Here is a 15,318-nt window from a genome sequence, read left to right on the forward strand (position 1 = left end):
TCCACTGGATGTAAAACATGCATAAACTGTTATATTTTTCCTTTTGGTGGCACAGCCTTCCAGCCCCAGCCCCAGCCAAACCCTGGTGCACTCTGCTGGAACTGCATCAGCACTGTGCCCACACCCCACTCCCCATGCCCTGCAGCAGCCATGTACTGGGCACAGGCCCTTGCTCAGCTGGCCACCATAAATCCGTGCTCCCTTAGAGTCTACATTTTCTTTTTATGCTTCCAAGTTTAGGAAATTGTAGTTTCCTAGAGAGAACCAACATCTAACATTATAGGAGGAAGTTTTTCACTCAGAGGATGGTGACGCACTGGAGCAGGTTGCCCAAGCAGGTTGTGGATGCCCCATCCCTGGAGGCATTCAAGGCTGGATGTGGCTCTGGGCAGCCTGGTCTGGTGGTTGGTGACCCTGTCCGTGGCAGGGGGTTGAAACTGTATGATCTTTGAGGTCCTTTTCAACCCAGGCCATTCTATGTTCCCCTGCCAGAAATAACCGTTGTCCTGTTATATTAAGACTTTTTGACATTAAAACCACTCGTAGTTGTAGATTTCACATGCAAATCATAGCCAGATAGCAAAGCGCTCTTTCTGATGAGACAGCTGTTTTCTTCCTTTTAAAGCCAGCTGTGAAAATTGCATCTGCTTTGTGTTTAATTTTTTATTAATATCTTTGATAGTTGTATGTTTGAAATGGAGGGTTTCCTCGATTCATTTTCACTTGTTTCTGAAGTGCTGGTGCACCAGAAGGATGCCCTGTTTGTTCTTTGCCAGCAAATGCTTGTTAGCGCAAAGGCAAATGGAGCTCAAGTAAGCATTGTAACAAAACACAAGATTAGTTCAGTTTGCTATGCGTTGCCACCTAATTCTGATTTCGAAATCAGTCTGGAACATGAAGTGGACAGGAGTAACCTTTATCAGCCCAGCCTTTGTGCTGGCTGTCTCTTCCTTCCTTCCATATTAGATAAGGACGTGCGCTCTCACTTAGAAAAGTACATAATTGTTTTCCTTCACACAAATCCTCTCACAAAGCGTTACAGAAATGACATTAACTGCGTACTGAAATGCAGCCACACATGGCATTTTTTTATCCTGACAATGAATTATCGCTCTGTGCAGCAGCAAGAAGACAATTTGCCTCCAGGTAGCAGTGAAAACCTTCAGGGAACCTTTTATTAAAGTCGTTAGAGAACTTTGAATGGCTGCCTACAGCAGAGAGGATTTCCGTCTTGCTTCATCTGAAGGCTTGATCTCTCTAGGTGTGTGCAGACATCGTCTGAAGCTGTGCAGACCTTGTTTTTTGTACCTCAGCAAGTGCTCTGCCGTCTGGAAATGTGAAATGGTTGCTCTGAAGGCAGCATTTGGTCTCAGAGCTCATGCTGTAATACTTCAGCTGTATCTTCTGCCTTTCACCTGTACTACTTGCTGTTTCAAGCTGTGAGTTGTGAAGGCAACTCTCTCCCTGCCTGTGCAGGTTGAACTGTGCTGGTTCAGTGGTTCCACCTGGGCACTGTTCGATCTCTGAGGCTTTTTCCACTCCTGAAAAATTCAGCAAATTAAGGTGTTTGTGTCAAGTGAGAGTTCACCAAAGTAATAGATAAGCATTAATTCCCAAAATAGTAAATAATGCTGTTCAGAAAACTATAAGTCCTGAAAATATATTCCATTTACAGCAGGAGTGTGCTTTTATTTATGGGGATAGGAGCTTTTTGGTGTTGTTTTTTTTTTTCTTTTTTTTTTTTTTTTCCCAGCAGTAGGTGATTTGATTTCTTTTTTTTTTTATTTACAAGGCACTTTTTAGTACTGTGGATGTTTCTTTTACATTCCTAAGAAGGGACACCAACAGCTGGTCCCTGAAATGGGCAGGAAGCAATGCTCCTGAAGTCAGAACTCTTTTTCTTTGCCCACATGGAATCTTTGACTGCTTCACAAACATAACTATTTTCAGCTCAAATCTCACTACAAGGATATTGAGTCCTCTCCAACCTAGATGATTCTGGTTCTATATGGGTATTTTGAGGTGCTTCAGAAAGCAAATATGATTTTATTTTTCCTCTGATCTCCTCGATACTTCATTTTAGCTTCATCTGTTTGACCACAAAAATCTGCATTAAAAATTGGTCAGATATACTTTGGGGCTTTATTTCGCAGCCTTGCTTTGAATAAATCAATATGTTAAGGCGGCGGTTCCGTATTTCTGGTTGCTCCCATAGTTAGGTGTGCTTTGTCATTGATTTGAAAGGTCTTTTAATTTGAACTTGTAAGGATCTGTAGGTTATTTCCTCTAGAATTATTCTGTGAAGAAAGAGTTAATTCTTCTGTGTACATCTACTTCTATGGCTTTGCTCTGCTGAAGAGCCTAATGGATAGATGTAAAGTTCATGAAAGAATCATGACAGGACACTGTGTGTAAAGCTGACATACTGCTCTGGAAGCACAGCAGCTCTTAAGGAGCAACTGTGGCCTAGACTTGAAAATCGTTACATGACTTTTTAGCCTCCATGCCCATATCCTCTTGATGACAGTAAAACATAATGTGATTTCTCTAATGGGCACTTGACTATCTGAAGTGCTCCTGAAACATATGTACAACTACTCAATGAAATGTTTATTGACAAATCAGATTAGATCAACAAACAGTGATACTGTCACCACTGTGCATCTGCCGTATCATCTCCAAAGCTAAAAGGATTCTCCAGGAGGAAGTATCTATAACCTTTATTATTTCCTAGAATCTTCATGGAATCACAGAATTGCAGAACGGTTGAGGCTACAAGGGACCTCACTGGATGTCTCTTGTGCAACCCCACTGCTTAAGCAGGGACATTAGGATAACCTATTCCAGTGCTCGATTAGTCTCACAGTAAAAAGGCATTCAGATGGAACCTCCCATGTTTCAGTTTGTATGTATTGATGACATTTCCCCTGAATCTTTTCTTCTCCTGGCTATACAGTCCCAGTTCTCTCATGCTTTCCACACAAGAGAAATGCCCCAGTCCCTTCATCATCTTTGTGGCCCATCATTGGACTCCCTAAAGTTTCTCTATGTTTCTTGTACTGGAGGGCTCAGAACCTGACACAGTACACTAGATGGGACCTCATCAGTGCTGAGTAGATGAGAGGGATCACCTTGCTTGACCTGCTGGCAGCTTTGCCTAATGCAGCCAAGTATACCATTGGCCTTCTTTTCACAAGGGCACATTACTGACTCATATCCAATTGGTGTCCACCAGGATCCCCAGATCCTTTTCTACAAATCTTTCCAGCTGGATGGCCTCCAGCACGTCCTGGTGTGCCTTGTTCTTCCCCAGGAGCTGGACTTTGCATTTCTTGTTGAACCTCATGAGGTTTCTTCCTCCCTTGTCTCCAGCCTGCCCAGGTCCCCCTGAGTAACAGCACATCCCTCAGGTGTATCAGCACCTCCTCCCAGGCACTTCTCATTTCTGAGGAGTTCAGAAAGCAGACACCATCTGATGCTTTCAACATATTGTATGATTTATATTGTTACAGGTGAGAAAATATCTAGGCTGTGGAATGCCTTTGTCAATTTACAAATTGGTTTTTCTAATCATTTAAATTGCTTCAAGGAAAGAGACTGTTTTCCTCTCAAGATAATGTGCCAAAGGACAAAAATGTTTACAGCCTGCAGTCACTTCTGATCAATTGTGTGTGTTGTTTTCATTTTGACTTCTATCAGGATGCAGGAAGTCAACAGATAGGCTTTTTGCTTGGAAGCTGTGGAGTTACTGTGGCCTTGACAAGCGACGCATGCCATAAAGGACTGCCTAAAAGCCCCACAGGGGAGATACCACAGTTTAAAGGTAAGCTATCTCTTGTTTACAGTGGATGTCACACTTAAAATTTACTACAATAGTCATTGTATTTGTTTACTTGGAGTGGGTGAAATTAAATGCTAAATTCAGCTTATGTGCAGCCAGGACCCATAACACATCGCATGCCACAGGAGCAGCCATGGCTGTTAGGATGCTTTGCCCAGCTGAATGTTATTGGGCCACTGTTACACAATGCTGCTCCCTGCTTCTAGCTGCCAATGGGTGTAATCTGCTTCATGGCCAGCTCAGCTGGGCTACAAAACCATCGTCAGTCCCAGGCTACAGTCAGCCAACAGATTTTGTGCTAATAGTAGATGAGAAGCGTTCAGACAATTCAGTCCTATAGCTAAGAGATAGGGACTATAACCTCTGGTAAGAGCTTGATAATAAACTATTTGGGTCAGTAACAGCTTAAACTGCCTGGCTGTTTCTTCAAGGATTGTCTGAGCACTTGGTAGCTGTGTTAAGAAAGCTGTTTTGAAAAATCTTTTTTCTCATGCTACACTGAGGTTTAAAAGCAGAACTGTTTAGGTAATGGCGATGTGGATATCTAGGAAAAAACTTCAGCAGAGAAGAATTTTGCTGTGTCTTGACCTGCAGAAGCTCAACAATAGCTGACTTTTCTTTGTGACTATGTCTCAGGCTGGCCAAAGCTGCTGTGGTTTGTCACAGAGTCTAAACATCTCTCCAAGCCTCCTCGTGACTGGTTCCCACATATCAAGGATGCAAACAACGACACAGCTTACATTGAGGTGAGTTAATGAAGACTCGGCTTCTCTTTGAATCATTGCATATGGCAATTCTGGATTAGATAAACATAATTATTCATTTGCTAGTCACAGAAGCAAAGAACATCCTGTTTTAGTCTGTTAGTAAGTAATATTTTCTAATAAATTATACTGTAGACTGATTTCAGAAAAGTTAATAAAGTGTTAAATTGTATTTCAGGATTTCTAATATTGATGTTTTATGTCATCTACGCAACTGTCACAATATTACATTACATTTGCCTTGACCAACCTAGGTCTCATTCACAATGTGTACTTGCCCATCAGCATTGAGATGTACAGACAGCAAGCTTCACAAGGAAGCTTCAGTTCTCATATCCCAGCCTTCAGACCCTTTGAAAAAGAAGGAACTTCGTGTTCAAAAGCTTGTCTGTGACATATTGCTTTGTGAGTCACAGTCTACCCACAAGACCAACATCAAGAAGGGAAAATTAGCAATGCTGTTAAGCTTAATTTTTCTCTTATTATTTTTCCATTCTTTTCTTCTACTTCTGTGTAAATTTGAATGTTTTGAATTCAGTGATGTTAGTGCTGAATTTAAATGGCTGTTCAAAGGGATAAGTCCAAGTGAATGGAGCAAAGATATTTCCTGTCTTTGCACAGTCAGAACACTGGGTTCAAGGAACAGAAAAAACTCCATTTTCAATCCTGTTCATTATCTTCATGGAGAAAGAGAAATGTTTAATTTGTTTTAATTGGGATTGATAGTTTTCAAACTCTTGCATAAAGTTGCAAAAATTACCATGATCATCAGCAGTGATCTCCTACATCTTTTCTATGCTGCTTTCTCATGATTCTCATACTCTTGCAGTCAAACAGCTTGTGTCTTTCAGAATATATAGAGAGAGATTATTATAGAATCCAGCAGTGATTCTGTGATCAGCTCTTATTCCATGCCATATATGTCACAGAATGGAGTTCAGGTTTATTAGCTGGCCTATAAAATCTAACATGTTAACACTGAGCAGACTGAACTAGGTTCTTCTCTGCCAAATTTAGCCAGTCCTTTAGCCATTAACATGGTCAGAATTCTTAGAATCGTTTTTCCACAATGCCTGTATTCCAACAACAGATGGATTTCTAATATTGAGCCTGGGAAGCTTCAGTCAAGAAGAGAGAGCCTGTCTGAAAAAATCATCCCAACCTTCTCAGTACTGCTGCCTTCTTAGAACAGAATCATTAAATGTGCCCAGTATTCACCTACATAAGGAATACTTTCAACTATTAAATAATGGAAATGGGGCACCTATTATACACTGATTTCTCTACTTGATTCATTTTAGTACAAAACATGTAAAGATGGAAGTGTGCTCGGGGTGACTGTGACAAGGATTGCGCTGCTGACGCACTGTCAAGCCCTGACCCAGGCATGTGGATACACAGAAGGTATGGAGTACACTTACCTGGCTTTATGAAAGTATGAGTTATAATTTGTGTGATTTGTCATTTGTATTCTTGTCTAATACACAGATCTGTGTTAAAGGATTGCAGATTTTTTAAAAGATGCTTTTTTTTTCCTCGTTGATTTTAGAAAATGTACTTTTAAAATATCTTTATGAGAGGTACAAAGAGAAGACAAATAATGTCCTAGCCAAGACAAATCCCACAGTGGAGGCTTACTGTGAACGTTAAGCTTTGAGGTCATCAGTCATGTTATACTGAAGCGCACTCCATTTCCTTCCTTTGAGTGTGTTTGATTTGAGTCGATGCCATTTTCTAAAATATCAACTCTTTTTGTTTTCTTTGGACAGCTGAAACAATTGTGAATGTATTAGATTTCAAGAAGGATGTTGGTTTATGGCATGGGATTCTTACAGTGAGTATGTTTTTTTTATTTTCTGTGAATATTTGAAAATAAACTAACCTCATATGCCTACTACTATCACAAACTGGGATGTCCTACAGTTTCCTCTAATACAGTTTTTTGTGCTTTGAAAGCAAAAAATATATGATTTAAACTCACAATTTACTGCTAGTGCACTTACCCATAATGAGCACAGTAAAGATGCCAGAGTGTTTTTATGATCGTATCAAGTACTCTGGCCCCTTTCTTACCATCTCATTCTGATCTCGTTTGTGAATGGTTTTGAGATCAGACTTAAAAGCAGAAACAAATGAAGAGTGTTTGTACTTACCTCTGTAAGAATATGGTCCAGTGACATAGCTGTATTGCCACTGACTTGTCTATCCAAATTCCCACAAACAGGTGTTTCTGCAAACATTAAAGCATTTCTCATACTTTAAGCTGCATACATTTTCTTCTTGCTGTTTGAATCTCTTCCTCAATTTATGTAGGAGCCAATTCCCGCATTTTTGTGTATGATAGAATGCTGTTTGCTGATCACATTAAGAGCTGACAAGTTTTGAAGGGTTGCTGTTTGGGAGTGCCATGATGAACAGTTCATGCGTGCTATGATTCCCAGGGAGCTGATATACTTTTCAATGTTATATTGCTCCTAATATCAAAGGGCAGTAATAACACTTGTAAAGCTGGAACAGCCTATTAGGCTTAGTGTCCATACACATCTCACAGTAAAAAAAAACAATTTATATCGTTGTTGAAAGCAAACACGCAAAAAGCCTTTTCAGTGCCTTCCTTTGCTATTTATCTTGCTATGAACTTCTTGTTTGTAGTGTTCAGATGGCCAGCCCAGTGGGACACTTAACCTGTGTCAGGAAAACTTTCTTAAACCTAGATTTTCCAAAGGAAATAGTTTATTTAACTCAATCTGCAATAAGGAGAGATATGTTGCCCTCCAAAGATGTTTCTAAATGCTAAGAAAAGCAGTGCAGCACTTCATTTGCAAGCTGTTTGAAAGCAACCCATGAGAAATTGCTAAAACAATTGACTGCTTCAGCCTAGGTTTGCTGTCATTGGCTTCTTTTTTCCATGCATTCTTCAGCTTCTCATACCCTTGTTGAAAACACTTGAAATGACAGGCTCAGGGATAATAGTAACCTACACAGCCATCAGGCAACCACTGTTCATCCACTAGATCTACGTATTTTTTAGTGCTTACTGCTACTTTTGTATTTTAAGTCAATTGCTTAGGAAAAATCCTATTTATTTTTTTTTTTCAGTTCTGCTTCAAAGTTATGATCTGATCAGTCTAAATCTGTAATCATTAATTAAAACATTCAAACACGGTGATTCCATTTCATCTTAATGTAAATACCTAAATAGGAAAAGGTAAATGCCAGTACTGAATATAAAAACAAGCACAGAGGAAATATCATAGATGCCTCTGCCCATAAACAATATAAATAATTGTCATTATTGTTATATAAAACCCATTTATCTTATTTGATTTCAGAGTGTCATGAACATGATGCATGTTATAAGTATTCCGTATTCCTTAATGAAAGTGAATCCACTGTCATGGATACAAAAAGTGTGTCAATACAAAGGTAAGGAACAAGAATATACAAAAGTATATTTGAAGGCCAAAATCAAAAGAACAAGTTGTTTTTACTACTGTACAGCTTTCACATGGTGCATTAGAAATCTTCTCATTCCTGTTGCAGCAAAAGTTGCCTGTGTAAAGTCCAGAGACATGCACTGGGCATTGGTGGCACATCGAGATCAGAGGGACATCAACCTTTCCTCCCTGCGAATGCTCATAGTGGCTGATGGTGCCAACCCATGTAAGTGATGCTTCTGCAGTCCAACAGAGCATAGGGAATGTTTTCCATCTTGCATCTAAAGTTTCAATCTTCAATCACCATAGCTAAAATATTAAACAAAGTATAAGGTTTGTCTACTGCAAACTATTTGATATTTATCAAAACAGTAATTAATGTTGAATTTTTTTAACATATATTTTTCTTTAGCTAATCCTGAAGCAAACTTGATATTCCGCATAACGTAAGTTGCAGCAAATCCAGTTCTGCTTAACATGACAGCCATATACAAAAGTTGAAGTAAAGAACCTTAAGTTTTAGAGAGGATCAAAACATTTCTTCTGATTGATGGCTCACAGATACAGAATGAACTGAGAATTTTGGGAGAATACTTATGCTAGTCTTGAGAACCACATCTGGATCACTCCATGAAAAGTACTTGTAGAAAGTATTTCTCTTTACTGTTAAAGATATCAAGGCATAGATGTTTTCCTTTTTGCAGGGGCTTGCTTTGGGTTTCTGAATTAAATCTTTCATTTGTCTCATCCTAAAAAGAAAAATTGTAATGACATTCATGTTATAAATCTGGCATTAATGGCTTTTCTGTGTAAGCATAGTGAAAAGATTTTATGGTCAAAAATTAGCATTTATTCAATGTATACACATACATATTGTTGTATCAGGTAGGGCTTCTTTCCTAGTGGGTTCTTTTTAATTTTTTCATTCCGAAAAGCCTCATTATTGAATAATAAGTTTGCAGTTTGAATAGCATCACTTTAAAAATCAGACTATGTTTTCTCCTCTAATATTTTTTTTTCCTTCCCTCAGGGTCTATTTCTTCCTGTGATGCATTTCTCAATGTCTTCCAAAGCAAAGGTCTGAGACAGGAGGTCATTTGTCCCTGCGCTAGTTCACCAGAAGCTCTCACTGTGGCTATCCGAAGGTACTGTGTTACACAGTGAAACAAACTCACTGTACATAATGTGTGCTAATGTGAGAAGAAATGAAAAATGCATTCAAGATTGAATCTCCTTACCTAACTTCTGAATGACATTTTTAGTTTTCATTTTGTTTTTGTCTAAACTGACATACAGTCATTTGTAGTCTTGTAGTTTAGACTAGTTAAAACTTAGTAATTTTAAGTTACTATGTAAAGAACACTTTATAACATTCCTGTTCCTGTAATTATGTCTAATTTTAAATAGACTGAAATCCAAAAGCTAATTCTGTAAAAAGAAATGGGAGAATGCCATCTTAAATGGAATTGCTATTAAGGAAAATCGTACTTTAAACCAGTCTGTTTAAAGAGAATTATGGCTTTCTGCAGATTGTTTTTGTCTAACTAGCACTTTATAACCAGTCATAAACTCTTAGTAATCATCTAGAAATGCCCTTTGAGTCTGTGGGGTTTGTGCCTAAAAATAAAATGGAGAAATTCTAATAAAACTGTTAAGCATTATGTACAGGAATATCCTTATAAAGCAGCCACCAGTCTTGAGGTGTTGTAAGACACAGTAAATACCCTAACTCATCTGTTTTGGCAGAATTTTCAAAAAGCAATGCCTTGAACAGTAGGCACTTTGTTTTTGAGTTCATATTTCTATCGTTATTTATGATTTTTTTTTTTTCTCATGTTAAAACATGAAATATAAAACTGTAAAGCACTGTAATAGAACTAAGTAAAATACTTCCTGCCACAAAGCTTAAATTATACTAAGTGAAATGTAACCAGATTTTCAGTTAGCTTTCCAACAAAACATCACAGGAAGAAAGACACAGCGCCAAGAATGTGGTTGACTTTTGGCCACATTATTAACCTAAAATGCCTGAAAGCTGTTTGTCAGTGACTTAACCTGCCCAGGTCAGTTTTCTTTCTGCACTACCTCAGAGAGCCCATCGCTCAGCTCCAATAGCCTTTCCCCCATTCTCAGCAAGTAGTAAGGAGTGCGTTGTGTTTCCCATGTGTTGGGTTTCTCTGCTGTAGGCTGCACAGCTCTTCACTTCTTTCGCCCTTGGAAGTAACTGTTGCTTTCATGTGCAGCATACATTGTTTATTCTGAACATTGATTAATGAATCAGAGTTTTCATTTCCTGTATTAGAAATGGAAAATCTGCCCCAGATCACAGGTTACACAGTGGGAGAATTCACTGTGACTCAGAGGGCAGTGGACGGTTTGCCCTTTCTAGACTTAAACTCTATGCTTATATCTATGTGAAGCACTAGAGATTCATTTTCAAATTAACTAGCATTGAGAGCTTACATTAAAAAATAAATAAATTAGCACATAAAATAGCTGATAATTCAAAAAAAAGCGTTTTTATCTTCAGTGCCTCAGTAAGTAATTACAGAGACATTTTTATTACAGAGAACACATTTTATTGAACACATACCCACTTTTTTTTGAAGTCTGGATAATGGCAGGGTAATGCTAGCTGAACTTGTGAGCTTTAGTATTTTTCATTTTATTCAAGCCATCTTCAGCAACAGTAAAATCATTATCATACGAGTTCCAAAGAGTTACAGCTGAAGTATACTTTAAAATGACTCCCCACAGAGCACAGATCCAGAGAGCTCCCTGTTAATGCTCTGACTCTTTTAAAATCTATGGTGTAATTCTACTGATATTCCTGCAAGGAGGTGTAACAAAACCAATTCTCTGTTGAAATACACCTGTAGTTTAGAGAAAGACAGACAGTAATAGACTAATAGGTACTTTACCTTTAGAGATGAATCATAAAGCCTAATATTTAAAGGAATGTATCATGCAAATAATTCTTTATGGTATTCCCATTTGGTTTACTGCATATGAGTCTGAACCTGCTTGCTTAAGAGAGTGCAAAAGTACATGTCTGTTGCCATTCTAAGAAATGACAAAAAGTAGCAATAATTTGTATCTCTAAATGGTAGTAATAACTGTTCTTAAAATGCTCTATAGCTACTACGTTTGAACAAAGCAACTTTGAAGTAGATAAATGTCCTTATTACATGGCTGAGGAAACTAAAGGGGTAGGTTTGTCTGGCTTGTGCTAAATGTACTTAGTGTATGGAGTAGGTGGAATTATACCTTTGTTTACCTAGGAAGCAGTGTGATAGAATTCCAAATCTGACATGAAAAATATTGAATGTGTAAAGAAAACCCTTGTGGATTTCACAGACAGAACAAAATAGAGGCTGCTGCATGGCAGGACTGTGGCTCACAGGATGCTTTCTGACAGGCTGCCTGCTGCAGCTGTGCTGCTAGGTGCTTAGCTCCCCACCTCACACCTACACCTTGTTCCTCCCTGTTCCCTCTTGGTGTCAGGAAACTTGCCTCCAAGAGGAAGGTCAGGCTGAGCTAACTGGTGACCCGCTGAGGGATCCACCTTGGACTACCTGCATGCTCTAAAATTACAGCTCTGGAATATCTGTCCTTGGCACCAAATTCTTCTGCTTCCATTGTGCTGTGCTCCTTGTTCACCTGGGAAAGCTGTTACTTCAACCCAGGCTACACCAAAGGCATCTCTATTGTATAGACCCAACTAGATCCAACTGGCCCCATGCTTCCAGCTTCTCTCCCTTGCACACCTTATCTTTACTTAAATAAAAATAACTTACTTTAAAATTTACTGATTTTTTTTTTTTTTTTTTTTTTAATTAATCAAAGAAACAGCCAGTGCCTTTCAGGGCTGCATCCACTCTTTTATTTTTAGCAGCCTTTGTATGTGATAAGTAACACAAAAAAATGTGTGTGAGGAAAGTCTAGGTGTTCTCTACTTGCAGCAGGTTGTGAGCATCTTGTGTGCCTGCAGGAGACCAGCACTCTCTTTTTATATATTTAAGATGTCCTGAGCAGTAAAATGTGCTTTTTAAGGAGGAAGGATGAGAGGAAGTTGATCAATTAATGTGGCTGAAAGTTCCTTTGACATGATGAGAATGTTATTTATCACAGCTGCTTGTTTGCTAGCGCTATTTGTTACGCTCTAATGCATTTTCAAGCGTGCCCACATCCTTCTGTGTTGACAGTGTCACTTGAGAAATATGCCTTGTAAAATGTATTAATTGAAATTTATAGTGCTTATGTGAACATGGACTAAAGGTAAGGCCTATGTAGTATTTCAAGCACAGTAGAGGAGAAATGTCACATGAAAGGACATGGTGATGAAATCGTTGTGTTATGATGGACTACTTAGGAAAAATGCAGAATCTATAGAAGGGACTATTGACAAGTTTATAGATTTTGAAAATAGCTGGAGTCTAGCTGCTCTGTGTGGATGCATTATCCATACTCAAATCAGCATCATGTTAGCCTCCAGTTATGCTTTTCAAAATACAGGACAGTGTAAGAATCTTTCCAGACATGAAAAGTCTTGACATATTCCTCTGGCTTAATAGTTAGCGTATGTCAACATTTGCTTGCTCAAGCCACACTCTATATATGTAATCATTGCATTTACTGATACAGCAAGAGGTTTTATATTGAAACAAGCTGACAGCTTATGCTAATGCTGTGAGTCTGTATGGAACATCAGTAGTGAATGTGAGCAAACTGAGGTGTTTCTGAGTGGTTGCATCCACAGCATTTTGACCAGGACTGATGAAACAGCAATTTGTTTTCATTTTTAGGGGGTAAGTTAAAATAGGAATAATTAAATTACATGCACTAAAATAAAGATGATGAAGTCCTTGCAGTTTCTACAGATACTTGGCAGTAAATCTATTAAAACCTAATTTCTTCTGCTTAGTAATTGTAAGTGTTTTGAATTTTGAATGGGAAATCTTACCTGTGAGTTAAAGATAAAAGATTTGCATTCTAATCTTGGCTTTGTTACCAGCATGCTTTTATTCTGCCAGGTGAGCTTTGTTTCCTAATTCTAAGTTGCCCCTAAGTAAGAAAGTAATATGCAGAGACTTTGTCAAATTATTTACTAATTATTTCCAAATATTTAGAATGCAGCTGCCTTCTACTCTTTCTACACTGCCTTTCCATATTTTTTAAATAAGTCAAAAGCCCTTTCCTTGGCTAATCAAGCAGTCTGTAAATCTATTTGAAAACAAATACAAGCTTTTTATGTGAATATTAGGCATTACTTTCATCTCTGCAACCCCATATGTGGGGGTAACTACTGAGTGGGAGAGTTGCTAGATGTAATTACTTGAAAATGGGAAAAAAAACACTATTTTAAACTCTCAAATAGAGGAGTGTTTTCAATATTAATCCATTAAGTAAATGCTTACATCTGCCTGATGGTGCATGATGTTATAAACCATGGTTGCAGGCCAACAGATGACAGCAATCAGCCACCAGGCAGAGGAGTTCTGTCCATGCATGGTCTCACATACGGAGTGATTCGGGTGGACTCTGAAGAAAAGCTGTCTGTTCTGACTGTCCAGGACGTTGGCTTAGTGATGCCAGGAGGTAAGGATTGAAAGAGTTTTGTTTGAAACTTAATATGATTCAATTCATTAATTTAATTACTTATGTAGTAAGTCATAGAAAGCTTTAGGATTAGACTGCGCATATTTGAAAAAAAAAATAGTCTAAAAGCCTTACCTTATGAAACTATGGTTTGGCAAACCAAGATTTCTTATCTATATTTACTTCTGTGGATCTCTTTCCATGTATTAATGGCATGCTTTGAACAGCCTCACACCACATCAAAACACTGATTCCTTAACTGTGGGGTACAGAAAATAGAACAAGTTGAGAAAATTCTATAACTTATGCTATGGGTCAACCAAATTGCTATCTGAGGGATTGCAGAATGTTTTTCCAAAAATATTGAGCTAATGACTATCACTAAGTCATCAGCAAGAGAAGGTATGACTGAACTGTTCATGTTGATAGATTGATACTGAAGCCAGTGCTTCTAAAAATGAAGATAAGATTCTTCATAACAGCTAAATTTTTAAGCAGTAAGTTATGGAGACTAGAAAAGTGTAACACTATAGTTTTTCATAACGGAATGTCTATTATATATCAAGTGAATAAAACATAAATTATGCATCTTAAAACATTTCAGGTGAGCAACTTAAAATACAGGAAGATTGATTGTTATCTAATAGCGATCATATCAGATATTATTACAGATGTACTGTCTTGCACCTCATACTATATTCTAATAGTTTCGAGAAAAGTGCACACTCTTGATTGTCCTTGGAGTGAGAGAAAGGTCATTAAAGATTCTTCATGCTCATATTTAAAGACATGTTGATGCATTGTTGGTCTCCCTTGTTCATCTTCCCAACTATGAAGTCACACTTGCTGGACTCCTGCTCCAGCTGTAGCAGCATTCTTACTTGTGTGGCTTACGCACAAAATGATATTTCTTCCTCAGACCAGTGCTTTCTAACCCCTCCTGTTCAGCTCTGATTGTATCCTCAGTCCTGTAAGACCAGTCTGAGCTCTGATAAATTCTTTGCAAAACAGTGGTACTAGTTTGCTATAACATGTTGATCTTTCATATGATGTTACTTGCTACTTAGTGAGAAGTGTATTTCCTGGTTGCCTGCCTCCCTGGCAGTGTAATTATTATCAAGAATGCCTGTAGAGTATTTCATTTTGCTCTGACTGCACCAACTCTGTTCTTTGATATGCAAAACTGGGAATGTAGTTACACTTCACAACAATATTACAAATCAGCTGAGGTTTTAGGTAGCAAGGGAGGTTAGGTTTTGTTTTCAGTTAAATGATTGAGTTTACATAAAGGTCTTTGCATTTTTTTTGTAAATACTATATGTAATGCAAGTAACATTTTATTAAAAGTTTTCAACATCCTAGAGTTTGAGAGACAGATTGTTGGCTAGTGACTAAATATAATTTACTTATCTCAGCTCCACCACAGTGTCTTTCTTGCAGCGTTTATGCTATACTATAGTTAGTTTTATAATATATTTTAAAGTCATTTGCTCTTTCCCTAGCTATAATGTGTTCAGTAAAGCCAGATGGAATTCCTCAGCTCTGTAAAACAGATGAAATAGGAGAACTGTGTGTATGTGCTATTGCAACGGGTACATCATATTATGGACTCTCGGGCATGACCAAAAACACTTTTGAGGTAAGCTGGCAAAAATGCTATGTAAAATACTTCCTTTTT

At 38.0% G+C, this 15,318-nt stretch overlaps 1 protein-coding gene across 6 annotated transcripts in view; it reads left to right on the forward strand.

The window, feature by feature from the left end:
* DIP2C (DIP2 acetate--CoA ligase C (putative)) overlaps nt 1–15,318 on the forward strand; it is a 292,787-nt gene that overhangs the window by 212,843 nt on the left and 64,626 nt on the right. For all 6 annotated transcript variants that reach the window (XM_090143116.1, XM_090143115.1, XM_090143117.1 and 3 more), the window contains 9 exons: nt 3,700–3,823; nt 4,478–4,587; nt 5,907–6,009; nt 6,375–6,439; nt 7,938–8,031; nt 8,149–8,268; nt 9,073–9,187; nt 13,501–13,640; nt 15,143–15,279. In XM_090143116.1, the coding sequence (XP_089999242.1) occupies nt 3,700–3,823; nt 4,478–4,587; nt 5,907–6,009; nt 6,375–6,439; nt 7,938–8,031; nt 8,149–8,268; nt 9,073–9,187; nt 13,501–13,640; nt 15,143–15,279 (1,008 nt within the window). The remainder of the gene's footprint in view (nt 1–3,699; nt 3,824–4,477; nt 4,588–5,906; nt 6,010–6,374; nt 6,440–7,937; nt 8,032–8,148; nt 8,269–9,072; nt 9,188–13,500; nt 13,641–15,142; nt 15,280–15,318) is intronic.

The sequence above is a fragment of the Phasianus colchicus genome, chromosome 6, assembly GCF_987193195.1.
Source record: "Phasianus colchicus chromosome 6, bPhaCol1.hap1.1, whole genome shotgun sequence".
Classification (NCBI taxonomy): domain Eukaryota; kingdom Metazoa; phylum Chordata; class Aves; order Galliformes; family Phasianidae; genus Phasianus; species Phasianus colchicus.